Source organism: Tripterygium wilfordii, chromosome 4, assembly GCF_013401445.1.
Source record: "Tripterygium wilfordii isolate XIE 37 chromosome 4, ASM1340144v1, whole genome shotgun sequence".
NCBI lineage: Eukaryota > Viridiplantae > Streptophyta > Magnoliopsida > Celastrales > Celastraceae > Tripterygium > Tripterygium wilfordii.
This window is the reverse complement of record NC_052235.1, coordinates 4,447,487-4,465,096: the sequence shown is the minus strand read 5'-3', so window position 1 is coordinate 4,465,096 and position 17,610 is coordinate 4,447,487. Positions and strand designations below refer to the sequence as shown.

The window sequence follows — 17,610 nt, the reverse complement described above, 5'->3', positions numbered from 1 at the left end:
ATCTCCTTCATTTGAACTAAGATCGGACGGTGAAAGACTAGGAGACTCTGATTTGAGCAATGGAGGGCAAGGAAGAGGAAGTTAAGTTGGGAGCCAACAAGTACTCGGAGGGGAGCCGATAGGGACGGCGGCTCAGAACCAAGATGAAGGCGGCAAGTACTCGAACTGACCTCGTGGTCGATGGTCATTTTACCGGTTTGGGATTGCAGAGTTCGTGGGCACTTTTCTGTTTTTATACATCATTATGTTGACGATGATGGGAGTGGTTAAGTCGACCATAGGCATAGCCAATCTCTTCGTCTTTCTCATCTCAAGACCTGCACTCTTGATTTTTTTTTTCCTTTTAATTCTGGTTTCGAACTAGGATAAAAGCACACATCTGTACTCTTCATTTTTTTCTTTTAATTTATTTTTCTTTTTTAAAATTAATTTCATTTTAATTTATGTTTATATTCCATGTGGCATTTTTTATTTTTATTTTAATATTCTACTGTTGCAAATTTATTTTAATTTTAGTCCACATATGAATAAACTGACACCTCAGCAAATTCCGACAACCAATTGGTCGGAATTACACCATCATGACTTAATTGCTTAAAATTAAAACTTTGAGTGACTTAATTTGGAATTTTTTTCTTTGGATGATCTAATTGCAAACGGAGATATCTTTCAATGACCTATATGCACTAAACCCCTTATTTTTCATGGACTCTGGTACTGGTATGAAAAAAAAGGGGGAAAAATACTTCAGACCGCCACAACCAGTTATTGACTGGCACGTGTAAAACTTCACTTTGCTTACCATGGACCCTTGCGCACATAACATCAGCCTCTCAAAAAAATTTATTACCTTTTTAAATCCAACGGCAGCCTTATCTGATGTGACCTCCCATTCAACGCAATACCGTCCAGGTTCAACATAAAAAGCCTGATCTGCTTTGACCAACCACGCAACGCAATACCGTCCAGATTCAACTTTAAAAATAGAATCCAACTTTGATTTTGTTGGCATTTCTTAGCATATTTGTCGATTCCAAATCCCACGCGCCATCTTCCCCATTATAGGAAATTTTTATGTGGGAAACTAGACACGACTTGGGTCCTGCGCGTGGGAAACTACAAAAGTTCACAGAAAGGTACTCGTGTCAGGCACGTGAAGGTGCGTAAGCGACTACGAGTATAAATTAAAACGAAATGTGTACGGAGAGTCTCCATCTTCAGCTTGTTCCCCACCAACCCATAGTCGAACAGCCGCATCCTTTCTGGTTCTCTCTCGCTACATTCTCTTCCCTGCTAAAACCCTAGAGAGTTCTGTTGTTTCGATTCTGAAGGGCTATTGTTTAGGTGATGGCGACGTCGTCGTTTGGGGCTGCCAATGCTGTGGTGTCCAAGGATCCGAAGATTCGGATCCAGAGCTTTAATGGCTTGAGAGCTTCGAATTCTTTTGCTCTGACTCGGAATTTGCGTGTTATTCCTAGTCCCCGTGCTCGTCCTTCTGTTATACGAGCTGTATCGACGGTAATTCCCCTTTGATGGCGCTTTTGGCTTCCCTATGTTTTCTTTTTTGACTCTTTTTTGGCGTTTTAAAATTTGATTCTTTGTGAAAAATCTATGCTTTTGAGAAGGAACGAGAGGAATGGAAATGAAGAGATGCTAATGTCGAAGAAAACAGAGAGAAGAGAATGAAGAAGTTGCAACGGTGTCGGTTTTGTGTTGTTGCTTGGCTTTGTGTCTGCTTGCTTATGTCGTTTTTGATATGGAGAAGTATTTATTTATTTATTTTTGGATGGAGGTCTAGGGTCAAATTCTAAGTTTTAGTTTAGAGATTATTGGAGACATAGCGAATCGTATAGTTTTTTTTGTTGATGTATGATTGCGAATTGTTCTATTCAACCATATACCCAAATTATACAGATTTTCGTCATTTACTCCGATGTTGTCATACGAATGATTTTTTGTTTTTGGACATCTCTTGATAGTTGAATTTGTTCTCAAATGAACAAACTTAAAATATTTCATGTGGTGAAATCTAAGATTTATAGCAATTGCAGTGATGTATTTTGTAATTAACTAATTATCATTGCCAGTATATGTACTCTACAAGGACTTTCTAAATTTTGTATGTTAATACCATTATCTGAACCTTAGTGTTTGGGATTAAGGCTTGGGTTGAATCTAAGATTGATCGAGTACTGTTGGTATCTTGTGCTTCAAGTGTTTTAGTGTACTAACTTTTGTTACCACTTTGCAGCCAGTAAAGCCAGACACTGCTGCTGGGCCAAAGCGTAGTAATGTTGAAATAATAAAGGAGAATAGCAATTTCATAAGGTATCCACTCAATGAGGAGTTATTGACCGATGCCCAAAATGTCAATGAGGCTGCTACGCAGTTAATTAAGTTCCATGGGAGCTATCAGCAGTACAACAGAGATGAGCGTGGTACAAGGTCATACTCGTTTATGATTCGGACGAAGAATCCTTGTGGAAAAGTCTCAAACAAGCTATACTTGACCATGGATGATCTTGCTGATCAGTTTGGAATTGGAACACTTCGTTTGACAACCAGGCAAACTTTTCAGCTCCATGGTGTTCTGAAGCAGAACCTCAAGACTGCATTGACTAGCATTATTAGAAGTATGGCTTCAACTCTTGGTGCTTGTGGTGATCTAAACAGGAATGTTCTCGCTCCTCCTGCTCCATTTGTAAGAAAGGACTACCAGTTTGCACAGAAGACTGCAGAGAATATAGCTGCACTCCTAACTCCTCAATCAGGTTTCTACTACGATATGTGGTTGGACGGAGAGAAGATTATGTCAGCTGAACCTCCTGAAGTCGTGAAGGCCCGCAATGATAACTCTCATGGAACAAATTTCCCTGATTTACCTGAGCCTATCTATGGAACTCAGTTCTTGCCAAGGAAGTTCAAAATTGCAGTCACTGTGCCAACAGACAACTCCGTGGATATCCTCACCAATGATATTGGTGTGGTTGTTGTATCTGATGAAAATGGAGAGCCTCAGGGGTTCAACATATATGTAAGCAAAAGACAGTTTCTTCCAACCGTTTTTTTGTTATATTATTGCCTTACGACTGTGAATCTCTTATATTCAATTTCAGGTTGGTGGAGGTATGGGAAGGACACATAGGTTGGAGAGTACCTTCCCCCGTTTGGCTGAGCCATTGGGTTATGTGCCAAAAGAAGATATATTGTATGTTGTGAAAGCTATTGTCGTTACACAACGGGAAAATGGGAGAAGAGATGATCGTAAGTACAGCAGAATGAAATATTTGATCAGCTCCTGGGGCATTGAAAAATTTAGAAATGTAGTTGAGCAGTATTATGGAAAGAAGCTTGAGCCTTTCCGTGAATTGCCTGAGTGGGAATTCAAAAGTTACTTGGGGTGGCATGAGCAGGTCTGTCAATAGATTCCAATATTGTAGTTCTGATCTTACATTTTAACTCCATCATACCCATTAGTCTTTACTGATTCTGCTTGGGATATATCATCATTTACTGAACATTTTCTTCTTACTTTTATTCCTATGTCTTCTAACTACTAAAAAATTTGGTAGGGTGATGGTGGCTTTTTCTGTGGACTTCAAATTGATAGCGGCCGTATTAGGGGAAATATGAAGAAGGCGTTGAGGGAGGTAATAGAGAAGTATGACTTAAATATGCGTATCACACCAAGCCAGAACCTCATCTTGTGCGATGTCCGAGATGAGTGGAAGCGTCCCATCTCCACAGTTCTTGCACAGGCTGGTTTACTGGTAAGATAGTTTTCATTTGCGGGGAAGATCTTTTTGATTTATGGAAATGCTGTTTGGATTCTATCAATGCACTTTCTTTTTAAGTTGAATATAACCAAGAATTTCTGATGTACACTTGAGTATTAGAACTCTGTATAACCAAAGGTTTTGGTTTTGATTCCAAAGTTTCTATTCAGCAAGCTAATTGAACTATTCTCAGATCTGATCATTCAGATTGCATTTAAGAACTATGGTGATGTCTACTTAGTTGGTTAGGAATTTATGTAGCATTTACTGTTCCATCTCCTTCTCTGGTGATTGACCGCCAATACTTACATCTTGACATTTTCTGTGTTCAACAGCAACCTACGTATGTAGATCCCCTCAACATAACTGCAATGGCATGTCCAGCTTTCCCACTTTGCTCGTTGGCAGTTACTGAAGCTGAAAGAGGAATCCCTGATATCCTCAAGCGAGTCCGAGCTGTATTTGAGAAGGTATGTAATTGTCGACAAAATTGTTTTATGGATTTGATTGCTCAGATCAATTTCTAGATAGGTAATTTTACTAACAGGCAGAGACTTTGTGATTTTAGGTTGGTCTAACGTACGATGATTCTGTGGTAATAAGAATCACTGGCTGCCCTAATGGTTGTGCTAGACCGTACATGGCAGAACTAGGCCTTGTTGGCGACGGTCCCAATAGCTATCAGGTATCACAAGCCCCAAAATTATAGCTTTATAGCCACTTTATTCTGGTTAATTATGAGAATCATGATGAACATGTTACCCATTTTACCTCGTGTTTGGATAGATTTGGCTTGGGGGCGCTGCCAATCAAACCAGGTTGGCAACAGCCTTCATGGATAAGGTTAAAGTTCAAGACTTCGAAAAAGTTTTGGAACCTTTGTTTTATTATTGGAAACGAGAGAGACAATCCAAAGAATCATTCGGCAACTTCACAAACCGTTTGGTGAGCATTAACCCACCTTTTCTGATATATGTATTAAAGCTGCTTTCACGATCAATTCTTGTTTTACTTCACATATTGAATATTTTCCTGATTCGAGTGGATATTGTTTGACTGACTGAGGATGAATAATTGATGTTGGTGCTCACTGTTGCTCATCAGGGGTTTGAGAAACTGAAAGAATTGATTGATAAATATGAGACTCCAGAGCTATCACCATCGCATTGATGAGCTTGCATAGCTGCAGAATAAGAGTGCTCATCAGCTAGCAATGGAAGAAATACGCAATCATGTTTCCGTCTGGCAAGATGGAAAAGCTGAATGAGTCGGGCATTGGGCCAGTGTTTTCTTTATCCCAATAACCGCATCGAATGTTAACGCATTGGATTTCCTGTTGTTAACTTGATGATTTTTGTCTTTCTTTTCTAGACTTTCTGTTGACTTTTTTGTGAGTACCTTCTCTGGTTCTCTTGGCAACTTATATTGGTAATAAAATTATGTTTTTGGATTCCTGGAATAAGCTTAATTTGCAATTTAAAGATCTTGCAGTCAAGTTCCCTTCTGCCCTTACACTCGAGGGCCCTTTGAGTAGGTCAGTCTTGGAGTATTATTTTCTTCCTTGAAACTAAACAGCTTAGATTGATCTACCCACAGAAGTGCAAATTAAGAGAGATCATTGTCTTTTCAAATCTGATCAAAACCCAACTGATCATACTGAGACATGATTGATTTTCAGCAAACAAGGTCCCGGATGAAAAGGGTTGGAATTTGAATAAAAAAATTGGATCTGGGAATGAAAACAAAAGCTAAAGAAAATTTTGGACACGAATTACGATGAGGTTTTCTCCAACAGGAAGATTACAGATTGCATACAAGGTTTTCCTTCCAAATACAAACTAAATCAACTACTACTGATCAGAAGAACGACATTCACATCAATAGCGACAAATACTAGCAGTAGGCATTGTAACACAGATAGGTGCATACTTCTTCCTAGCATCAGGGGACCCCCTCTTGGGCTCATCAGCCATGGCAACCTTGGCAATAGAGCATGCCGCAGCAGCTGCAGCTGCAAACACCAACTCCCTCCTCCTTCCACTGCCGCTCTCTTCCTTGTTGTCCAAGCTCAACCTCTCTCCCTCTATGGGTCTTGAAGCCTTGGCCACAATGAGTCCTCTACGAGCACCTGCGAAAGGCTGATGCTTGGTCACAGGGGAGGCTAGGAATGAGGCTGTCATGGTCCTGGAAGCCATCTCTGCTCTCTCTCTCTCTCAGGTATCAGGATCTGTGCCTGCTACTACTCACTCCTGATGATGGAATGGATAAACTCTTGTTATTAGTAGTTTTGAGGAAGTGGAGGGTAGAAGCCTACACAAAGCGCTTGACTTGGGGCTATTGGCTATGATCCATTTCCTTATCCCATAGTCTCCTCGCAAATGGGTCAACTACACGTATCCTTTATGATCCAGGCCAGGAATTAGTGGTTAGAAATTTCTTGTCCAGGAGTGGCTGTGAAAGGCGATGCCTCTAGTTTGCTATTCGCGGGATTCTAATTTAATATACGACTTTTACCTGACTTTTGATCCGTAAACTGGTTGCTTAAATCCGGACAGTAATTCCAAATACATTCTACTAGTCTACTTTAACTTTCTGTACATCACGAGCCAATGACAGGAATTCAGCGATTAAAAACTCCTTAACGTGAAAAAAAGTTGACGAAATTCCTCAACTTCAACTCGAAAAATCATGCCGTTCTGATTTGACTCAAAACCACAGAAAATGTTACAATCTAATGATAATTCAATTACTTCTTCTATATAACGCCAACCCAATATGCTGTTTTCGTAACATATATAGGCACCATTTGGTGCAGCAGAAACCCAAGCGGTTCCACTAAAACGGTCTTGCTGCGCCAAACGGTGCATTCCCGCTGGCAAAATAACGGGAAGATTAACCATTTTTTCATTTTATTATATTTATAATAAAAGATAAAATTAGTTTCAACAATTAATTATACATATTAGATTAGATTTAAAAACAAAAAACTTATTATAAAAATTTAATAAATAATATTTTACTTTAACATCAACTTTTACACACACCTCATAACCTTTTTTTTCATAATTTTTCCATTAGCGTCGAAAATCACTCCAACCACTCTACCAATCAAACCCATAACAATAGAGACCCGAGACGTATTGATATAAAATTTTGACCTGAAAATTGAGTTCCTTCATGCTTCATGCCAAAGAAAATTTCATAACCAAATCACAAAGCTCAAAAGGTAGTTATGCCCCTGTGAGATAGAAAGGGATTAAACGAGAATAAAATGACTTGAGTAACACTACATGTCAAAAACAATCAGATATCAACCACCAGTGTGAATCCCTTTCTAGCTCACAGCCACAATAAATGTTATACTCCACACTTTCCTGCATTTAAGCTAAGCCACTCAAGATCTCAACAAGTTACAAAGTACAAACCCAACCCCCTCAAGCTCAGATAATAATGAAAAACAATCAGATTTCAACCTCTAACCGACCCATTTAACGTTAGACTTTTACCCTATCCTATATTAAACAAGAATTCAGTACCAATAACAATGTACTTCCCTAAATTACAAGTGACCTCAACCACAAGGCATAGTAACCAAACATTTTCAAAAGGAAAAGAAAGGCTAAAAATTTCATAAGAAAAGAAGACAACTTTGCTAGGGCCAGCAAAATTATCAGTGTGAATCTAAGTTTCAATGGGGATTCATGAAAGTGTGATTCATTAGAGGCTCCCAAAAATCTGTCGTGCAAAACAACTAAAGCAGAACAATCAGGTAAACAAAACCATAATGGAAAAACATAAAACAAGATCCATGTGACAGCAAGCCCATTTAGTTAGGCCTAAAATAATAACAGGACAGTGATAAACAAAATATGAAAATACCAAATGTCAAAAACTCCCAAAAGAGAAAATAGTAACAAAAAAATAGTACTTATTGTCTTAACTTACAGGGTAACTCATTCGAGCAACTCTTGCAAAACTAAGACAGGCAACTTCCAATCACTCTTATGGTTCTACTTTCTCAACCTCATCAAGAATGAGGGGTTTAGTTGGCTTTCCCAAGATATCAGTATATTCCTGGAAAGGAGACTTGGTGAAACGTGTTTCCCTCCAGAAATCAGGTGTCAAGAAACCATATGTTTTCAGAAGACATTCAAAAGTGGCCTGCATTCAAAGTACAAGAGCATTATGTGAACCGACATAATACCATGAAGCAACAACCAAATCCATCATCCGATCAATAACAATACAATATATAAAATTATCCATCAAAATGAATTCCTACCAACATTATTCCATCGTCTTAACCTTCCAAACAACTTAAAACCATTTTAACTCAATCTATATAAACATGTTTTACATACCTCACATAACTAAACCATCAAAGGTAACATTGGATAAACAAAAGTCTTTTTCAATGCAACATTGGATAAACAAAAGTTCCTTACCTAGTCTTGGTCAAACAAACAACTTAGTGTATCTAAATCTGAGAGGTAATACAAATAAATATATACCAAGTAACTATTTAATACAATCCAAGGGAAGATGAAAGTGAAGCCTCACCTATGAGTCAGTTTTTTTTCTACTGGAGGTAGACTACACACTTTTAAGAACAAAAAATATCACACAACTGATGGAATTCTAGGAAGCATGCAACCAAAAAGAAAACCTCAAAGATCTCAGGATGATTAAAAACACTCAAATCCAGCAGCAAATGTAAGACTTCACCCCAGTATTATCACAACACCCCTTAGACCAGCAGAGTCCACAGTCCACACTTGTAAAATTAAACAGAGGTCAGAAACCTAAATCCATTTTCAACAAGAGAGTTTATTAATTTGTTTTATGGATACCTATTGGCAAATGCACCTAGTGAAATATGTTAAGAGTCTTAGAACTTCCAAGAAACCACCTGGTGGCTGGTAAGCTATTTTGATAACTGACAAGAATTCATTTAAAACAACGACTCCAACAAACAAAGCATGTGCCTAAGTAACTGAAAATCAGGAAAAAAAATTCTCACCAACTAATTAACGAATAACATCTATATACTACTTCGTCAATTCAAATCAATTTATAGGATCATAAACATTAAAAAAGTGCAAAAGGGGGAGGTTAACAGACCTTGACGAAGTTGCCAAGAGTTTTGGTAGAGCCTCTTGAAGAAGTGAAGACATCATCTATCCCAGCGAATTGCAACACCTTCTTCGGCACTCTAGCAGCGACAATCCCGGCACCACGAGGAGCAGGCACCATCCTGACAGTGACTGACCCACACTTTCCAGTAACCTTGCAGGGCACAGTGTGTGGCTTCCCGATCTTGTTCCCCCAGTACCCTCTCCTTACAGGAATCACCGAAAGCTTCGCCAGAATAATAGCACCCCTGATAGCAGTCGCCACCTCCTTGGAGCACTTAACTCCGAGCCCCACATGCCCGTTGCCGTCTCCGACGACCACGAAGGCCTTGAATCTGGTCCTCTGCCCTGCCCGAGTCTGCTTCTGGACGGGCATGATCTTCATGACCTCATCCTTGAGAGAAGGACCTACCAGAGTATCAACAATCTGGTGCTCCTTGATTGGCAAGGAGTGGAGGTATATTTGCTCCAAGCTGCGGATCTTTCCTTCCCTGACCAGACGGCCCAACTTCGTAACAGGGACCCACTTCTCCTCCTCCTCACGACGGGCACGGCGGCGTCCTCTTCCACCACGATCGCCTCTTCCGCCTCGATCGGCTCTTCCTCCACCAAATCCTCTACGGAAGCCGCCTCGCTCACCTCCTGGTCTTTCAGCCATGGCTGGTAGGATTAGGGTTAGGAGATTGCGGATATGTGGTGAAATTCAGAACTTTAAAGAGAGCTTGAAGCGGCGGGATAGGGATTATATATGTACTTTTGGGAAACGAAAAGGGCAGTATTAGGGTTTGCGTGAGTGGCCATAGATGATAGTAATGGTATGCAGTCTATTATATTACATTTACATTCATTTGGGTTGTTATATTCTGGGCCTTCCCAAATGACAGTCCTAAGGTTAAGATAACAAGAATCCCATTCTTAGGCCCATAAACTAAACTGATTGAACCATAATTTCAAAAGTAGAAAGCCATGGGCTTGTTTGTCATCCATTATCATGCCTATGATTCTATTCTGGGAACGAAGCACGACAACCCTGAATCAACTACTATGGAAAGAATAATAATTGGGCCACAATTCTTGAATTCTTAGGATTACTTGAGCCCATGATTAATAAGAAACGTATCTGTCTTTTCTCTTGTATTCTCTACTACTGCTGCAATTCGATATCCATAACTCACAAGCTACAATATTCTCACTCACAGTCTGAAACAGTCTAGACACCTTAAGAATTCATGGATTGGTGGCACAAGATGAGAAGAGCTTGGTTTGCTTTGTCTCTGAGAGACTGAGACTCAAGCCTCTGCTACTTCTCCTAAATCTGCAAGAGAGTTGAAGAAAACTTCAACGATCTCCCCTATCACCACCAAAAAAACTACATCAGCAATCCTCTGAATTTAGTGGAATCATGTATGATTTCATTGAGAATGTCTGAACACAAGTTTAATACATAAAGACAAACAATGGGAAACATTAAAGGTGTGTAAGAACTTAGTACAACTTGCGCAAATCACCTTGATGGCTCTATTTAACTCTCTCAATCGAAAGAATACCAACAACTTTGTGTGTGAAACTCCCTTAGAAACTCTGGGACTTTGACCTTATGTTCTATGAGCAAATACTGGCAAACTTGCATCAACAGCTACAACTTCCAAGGAAGGATGGTTCTTTTTCACTTATCTAGGCTTTGGTGCTTTTAATGGAAAGGAGAGTTAAGACCCTCCTGTGAAGACAGTGAATACACATTCTGGTGCCTCTGGGAAATGGAGGCGAATGAAGGTATTTTCCTGAAGGAAGGCCTCTTATCGAGTTGTTGCTTGATTTTCTTAGCATAGAATGTATTGAACATTGGGAAGGCTCTTTCCTTCAACTTGAGAATGATGAAGAAGAGAAGTCGATAACCCACAAAAATAGCTACTACTGCAGTCAAATCCCACCACTTGGAACGATCGACTGGAACTCCAAAGACAGTTTTGATGATTTCATCACCCTTGAGCTTTGGCATACCAGGTATGAGAGGGTCAAACTCAAGACCAAGGAAGTCGTTCTTGTACGCACCCTACATTTTACAGTTTTGAAAAAAAAAATTATCAGTAAGCTTCGCTCTTTTCACTAACAGACAAAACCCTGTTCATTTTCTGTTGCCATCATCATATGAAGCCTTAATCATCTTCCATGTTATGTATGCAATTTTTGATGATGCTTTTGCATACTTTTCTCCCCAGCAATGAAACAATTAATCCACAAGGAATATCCAGATTTTTGTTTTGGTGTTTACTGTAAATGTTATCAACCTTCTCCAAGATCATTCCAGTGAAAAATGATTCAAACATTAGTGACTCTAGAGATGGTTGAGTACATGAGAAAGTAGAATTTGGTGTTACCTGGATTGCCCATGAACCGTAACTGATATATGAGATCGGGTAGCGCCAAAATGGCTTTGGAAGATCAGGTAGCAATCGGAAGAAGCCAGAAGTCATCATTATGATTCCCTGCGTTGGTAACAGAAATCAGGACCATGGCTAACCAAAAACCGTCATTAAATACAATGTAAGTGTGTTATCAACAACTCAGTATTCTTACAATAATTCCAGCCCCGGTTACAACTCCCATCAGGAAATTGGGAACCAACGAAGCTACAACCATCATCAGGCTCTCTATGACAGCGATGCAGAAGAGAATATTGAGACAGAAGAACACGTAGTGAGAAAATGAAAAACCCGGGTGAAATTTCACCATGGAATATGTTATAGTTCCAGATATCCAGGCAATTGCAACCAAGAATGGAGATGAAGAAATGGAGTTGGACAGTATATACGCTGAGACTCCGTAATAACCATTCAGCCTTTCTCGAGTAAATACCTGTTCATAAAAGAAAGGATTTGATGTCAGAATCCTGGGACTAGTAAATATTTCACGAGATTGTAATTGAAACACAAGTACTTTTCTTTGATTTTTTTTTTCACCTTCATTTCTTCTATGAATGATGGGAAGCCTCCAATAGACATAAATGTCATAAAACCTGTTATGAATGCACCGCAGGATACACGAGCCAAGATTGCGGTATAGCTGTAGCCAACATCATAAAATATAGTACCGACACAAATTGATACAACTATGTAAACCGCTATCCTTGCCCAGTAATATCCCACATCTCTAGACATGTTCACAATTGATCGGTGTGACAATGTTTTCAGTTGCTTCAACCAACTTGCCTGACTCCCACCTTGTGTTTGAACTTCTAGTCCTTCCTGAAATAGAAAAATGTTTTCATGCCATCAGAAGCAACCAGAGTAACTGAATGCATGTTTAGGTGATATGAGGCATCTTATATGACGTTAAATGTTTTAGTCTCCATACAAGAAGGATTTGTACATATAGACAGGAACAAAAGGGGGTACTAGCATATCCACCAAATTATTGGTAGCCATCAGTCTTAAACTTCATTGGAATATGCCCAAACCATCTCAAAACTTTAGCAGTGAATATAAAGCCAGAGAGCTACTACAATTTAGCATGCTTTTAGGATGTTCCAAAGACATAAGAGAACCAAATTAGATGCATGTAAAGGTGAAGTAGATTTAATTGTTTGAAAGCGAAGATCAAGTTCAGTACTCACAATGCCTGATATTTCTCGGACCCTTTCTCTTGTCCTCTTTGCATAGTTAGAGCGCCTATATTTCTCAACCAGCCTTGCTTTGATTTCTGCAGTTGCCATGTTCATGAAGGGGTCTGATGATCCAGGTACATCCTACAATTACACAGCCGAATAATACTTATAATGATGAATTTAATTACCTAAAAACAAAAGGTCCATAAATTCTGTGACTGAAAGGTAGAGACCAAGTGGATTTTGAACCTTAATTTGTATACCACACATTAAGATGTGCTAGCTCACAACGTACAGACAAAAAAAAGTGCTAGCTCACAACTTAACAAAAGAAAAATACAAGCTCTCAAATTTATATTATAGTTCCTCGCTGGGTGACTTTCATGTTTCAGGCAATAGAAGGAAATCGAAAAAGAAAGTTCAAAGGCTTTCAGAAGTTCAGGGAAATATCGTTTTGATAATCTTGCAGTAATTTATACAGATAACTTCAAAAGGTTTAGTTTGAAGTCACACATACTCGAATTCTTTGAGATCCTTTAAGTGTAGCCGTTACAGCGTCGAAGTCTGAATTTATACAGCGCAAGAAGTGATCAGAAGGATTTCTCTTACGAGGGCATGGAAAACCAGCTTCAGCAAAAAACTGCAAAAATTATTTCCAGGTATTAGATTATAGTCAGATCGATATGTATAGGCATGACTTCCTCATCGGAGAATTTCGATGGCTTCACAGGTGAATGGAAAGCACATTTACTTTGTAGCTTTTGCAAATTTACAAAAATTTTAAAGGTATTTAAGTTTGAATTTCTACCTCTACAGCTATCTTTGCTTCTCCAAAATAAACAAGTTCACCACCAGAGAGTAAGCAAAGGTCATCAAAGAGTGCAAAAACTTCACTACTCGGCTGGTGAATAGAAGAGATAACTGTCCTTCCATCGCGGGCAATATTTCTCAATGTTTGAGTTACAAAGAATGCAGAGGCACTATCAAGGCCGCTAGTTGGTTCATCAAGAAACAACAGGCGCGGCTTCGTGATGATTTCTAATGCAATGCTTAGCCTCTTCTTCTCGCCACCACTTATACCCCTCAAGTGCCAGTTTCCAATCACAGTATCAGCACATTCTTGGAGACCCATTTCTGATATAGTTCCTTCCACAGTGTCTGTGACTTCCTCTTTGGTCATAGTTTTTGGAAGCCTTAAAAGGGCTGAATAAGTAAGGGTTTCTCTGACTGTAAGAGTTCCCAGCACCACATCTTCTTGAGTTACATAAGCCTGAAAAGTTATTGAAGTAAAACATCACTTCCTACACTCGAAAATTTAAAACAGACCCAATAAACTTTACGATCTGCTCTCTTTCTGTCCTTGCGTTCTTTCTTTTGAGCACGGTTGCATCAGGAACATTAATACGAGAAAACTTGAGATTTATCAAATATAATGTTTCAGAAGTTAACATGCTACCAAGTTTTATGATTTCTTTAGCAGTTTAGCTTGCCATATCTAGCATTCATCAATCTGTCAAAACTGAAAGTCCTTGTTGTGCATATCATTCTACAAATTACTTACAATGACACCATAGTCCACTATTTTCTTCTTGCCATTGAAAAGAACATCTCCAGTCATGACAACATTTCTTGAAAGTCTACCTGCAGAAAGAATGAACAAAGACTATCAGCAAATACAGTGATAAGAGCTAACAAGATGATCTTAGTTGATTGAGGACTCCTATATGAATCAACTGAGAAAATGATGAGCATAGTAACCGTTTATTACATTGCTTGAGAAGTAAACATTTGTTTCCACGTTAAATCCTTTGATTATATTTATATCAATGCACAACCAGTACAACCAGGAAACTGGGACTTCAACTATCTAGGAGTATATTCACTTTTCCTCTCCTAAAATTTACGATTCCCATTTTCTAGGAAAATATCAGCCATTTGTTACCTAGAAAGGCTAGAATTCCTGGTTGGTTTACTAAAAATGGAAAAATACCTTCATTATGATACAGAATCAAATTAAAAGGCCTTTCTTGTAACTATCTATATCTTTCCTCTTGTCTCCTTTCAGAAATATCATCAATCTATAATATGGTGAATGCATTGAGCAGTCTTCTACTCTCACTCGTTACTTTTGCATATGGTGTAATTTTGAGTTTCTACATTTCTGTGAACGTAGTGGATCCCAAAATGTCATCTAATCTTTCAAGAGAATCAAGATGTTTAGAACTTAAGAGGGGAAAAAAAAAGGGGGGGGGGGGGGAGTTGATAACTTCAGTACAATAACACAGTCAAATCTTTTATTTAGGCCAGCCAAAAACTACTTTACTGTAACTGGCTTTTAACTCTCTCATCTACCTCATTCAAGAAGGCTGTGGTCCATTTAAGGCCTAGAGATGGGAGGAACCATGCAGAATCTGGCCAATAGCGTTTTGAATTACAAATTCACAAATTCTAATGGACAGTGACGTAGATATTATCCCTAGATTGGATTGGGACAACCCATCCTCATTCCTTAATTAGATCACCTCCTTCAAATTAATGCACTGTGAAATCAAGAAATAAAACAAAATTTATTTTGTGGGTATCTCAAGGAGGAAGCTACTGTAAACATCAGTAAATGTGGGGCTAAATTTTGAGATCTGAGATGCATAAACTTAACAAACTTGAATTACTAAAAAGGCTTGGCTTTTACACTAGTTCAGCAATTTGTGCCGAAATTCTGGGAAACTACAGAGCACTAGTCAGGAACCCTATTAAAAGGAAACTTTCTAATCATAAAACAAGCATATACTTGTATCCAAAAATCAATTCTGGAAGCATTTAAAGAAGAGTTATCAAGGATTATTGAAACCCCAACAGGAAACAACCAAAAAGAGAAAGAGACAGAGTAGTCCCAGAAAATGACAAAGAAAACATAACCAATCAGTTAACGATGATAGGTAAAAATGCCTATTCTAAGTTACATCCAAAAATTAAGCCCAAAATTTAGGGGAGAGAGCAAAGCAAACCGGCAAGTGAATCAAGAAGTGTTGATTTTCCAGATCCAGAAGGACCCATAATGGCCATAATTCTCCCAGGCTCAGCATACCCATCAAGCCCTTGAAGCAATCTCTTTGTTGGTCCCTCCCCAAAATTGGACAGCACAACAATCAAATTCTCCCAAGCCAAATATGTTCCTCTCTCCCCTCCACCGCCGCCTACCACCGCACTACCACCACCACTACTATCAAACCCAGTAGCAGTACTGCTACTGTAACTAGTACTTGCCACCTCAATCTCCATAACACCCCCACCACCCCAAAAAAAGAATGGACCTGAAATCTATGAATAATAACACCAAACAAATAGAATAGAAAAGTGAATTAATAAGCCCATGAATCATAAGCGTGGGAGACCACAATTGGCTAGTATGGATTTGAACCCATCAACAACCAACCACCCATCCATGCCTAATTTCCTTTCTTCACTCAGAGAGAGAGAAAAATAAAGAGGCTGTGTGGCCAAGACTGTACGAAGTAATAATGGGTTGTGTATGTGTGTTAATGGGTGGCAAGTGAAGGAAATAAATGTGGGTTGGCTCCATCACATTCATGGCACTATCATGATAATAATCCCAAATGTCAAATTGTCACAGCTTTTTTTTTTTTTTTTGGAGAAAAATGGTCACAGCTCATTAAATACATACACACACAGAGACGTATATATATTATCTTGCTGTATGATTAGGCCTTTTGATGGTGGCTTACAAATTACAACTGATTTAGTCCTCAGAAGAAGTAAATGCGATTGCTGCTTTTGTGAAAAATGCAGTGGTTGTTGATGCATGGATTACTACTATTTACTAGTCGCCAGCAGGGGCAGACACTGAGTACATTTCTTGCATGACTTGGCGGTTCCCAGTCATCTTGGCATGTGACCACTGAAACCTACTTCATCAATTAAGGATAGTGTTTGATATACACGCCAATTTTGTCTTTAAACTTCAAGTCCAAGATAATATCTTGCACAGTTGCACTGAATATTTTTAGCCAAGTAACTTTTGGGCATCAATTTATTACTCTTTTTTTTTCATAATATTCTATGGAATTCATGATATAGAACGTATAGGATTAAAAATCACAATTTTTTTTTGATATATATCAACTAATTAATGACAACCCAACCATGTGCTTTTGTAGTCCATGTTGACAATAAGTAGATATACATTATTGGGAATCAAGGAGCCAAAATTGTGGGACTGTGTGTGTGAAAGGCATTTGCGTGATAACTTAATTAATCAGTTTTTCTTTGATTAAATCAAATCGTATTTACTATGAATTCGGGAGATTTTGAATTCTTTTCTCACTGGAAGCAATCTCATTTTGGCCACATATTTGCCTTTAACTCAATTTATATTGTTATGAGGTGAAAAATTTGTGTGCACACAAAAAGTGTGTGACATGGGGCCAAATTAGTTAATTTGATGACGAATGTATGTATAGATCTATTCCTCTACTAGATTGAGTGATGTTTAGTCACTTTTTTTTTTTTGAGAGAATGTTTAGACACTTTGAATCCAATTTTATAGGATATCATTAAAGTTGCTATTAATTTATATTTCTCTTTTATCATTTTGTGTGAATAAATTTCGAATCAAGTATTAATATTTTTTTTCGCACCAATAGTACATATATATTTAGTATAAAAAATAGACTACACAATTACAAACTTATTTCAATATAAATCAAAATAACAACGCAAATCTTATATAAAATAAATACCTCTTTATTTCTGCATGTATAAATAAAACTCTTCACATGTCCTCCTAAATTCTCAATTTCCAGAAGGCAGTAAATAGCACATCTTTCTAATATAAAGCCAACTAAAAGAAGCAAATTTACGTGGCAAACTCCTTGTGTGTCACTGTTTGTTCGGTTATCATATGGATCTCAATTGTTGGTATCACAATTATCTAACTGTCGAGTTATATGCACAGAATTTAATATGCATCATGTAGAGCCCACAAATTTATTTGAATTATGTGTTTCCAACTAAACTATGTGGGATAACTAATATACCAATTATTGTAATCTTTATCATTTTCGCTGTTTGTTTGTTGATA

The 17,610-nt window shown here is 38.3% G+C and overlaps 4 protein-coding genes across 4 annotated transcripts; 1 reads left to right on the top strand and 3 right to left on the bottom strand.

Annotated features, from left to right (window-relative positions):
- The first annotated feature begins 1,211 nt into the window (after positions 1-1,211).
- Positions 1,212-5,238, top strand: LOC119997920 (sulfite reductase [ferredoxin], chloroplastic-like). The gene is made up of 8 exons (XM_038845154.1): positions 1,212-1,518; positions 2,252-3,034; positions 3,117-3,413; positions 3,573-3,770; positions 4,112-4,246; positions 4,345-4,461; positions 4,563-4,721; positions 4,881-5,238. The coding sequence occupies exons 1-8, from the start codon at positions 1,348-1,350 to the stop codon at positions 4,944-4,946; spliced, it is 1,926 nt and encodes a 641-aa protein (XP_038701082.1). The 5' UTR covers positions 1,212-1,347; the 3' UTR covers positions 4,947-5,238.
- A 287-nt stretch (positions 5,239-5,525) lies between these two features.
- LOC119997922 (photosystem II 5 kDa protein, chloroplastic-like) lies at positions 5,526-6,127 on the bottom strand. Its single transcript, XM_038845156.1, has one exon. The coding sequence runs from the start codon at positions 5,969-5,971 to the stop codon at positions 5,654-5,656; it is 318 nt and encodes a 105-aa protein (XP_038701084.1). The 5' UTR covers positions 5,972-6,127; the 3' UTR covers positions 5,526-5,653.
- Positions 6,128-7,517: 1,390 nt separating this feature from the next.
- LOC119997921 (40S ribosomal protein S2-3-like) lies at positions 7,518-9,709 on the bottom strand. The gene is made up of 2 exons (XM_038845155.1): positions 8,898-9,709; positions 7,518-7,937 (listed from the first exon to the last, which is right to left on the bottom strand). Exons 1-2 carry the CDS (start codon positions 9,564-9,566, stop codon positions 7,779-7,781), a joined length of 828 nt encoding a protein of 275 aa, XP_038701083.1. The 5' UTR covers positions 9,567-9,709; the 3' UTR covers positions 7,518-7,778.
- A 575-nt stretch (positions 9,710-10,284) lies between these two features.
- LOC119997919 (ABC transporter G family member 15-like) lies at positions 10,285-16,069 on the bottom strand. Its single transcript, XM_038845153.1, has 9 exons — positions 15,518-16,069; positions 14,074-14,153; positions 13,321-13,782; positions 13,030-13,152; positions 12,522-12,653; positions 11,869-12,153; positions 11,486-11,764; positions 11,287-11,394; positions 10,285-10,961 (listed from the first exon to the last, which is right to left on the bottom strand). The coding sequence occupies exons 1-9, from the start codon at positions 15,789-15,791 to the stop codon at positions 10,599-10,601; spliced, it is 2,106 nt and encodes a 701-aa protein (XP_038701081.1). The 5' UTR covers positions 15,792-16,069; the 3' UTR covers positions 10,285-10,598.
- Positions 16,070-17,610: the final 1,541 nt, after the last annotated feature.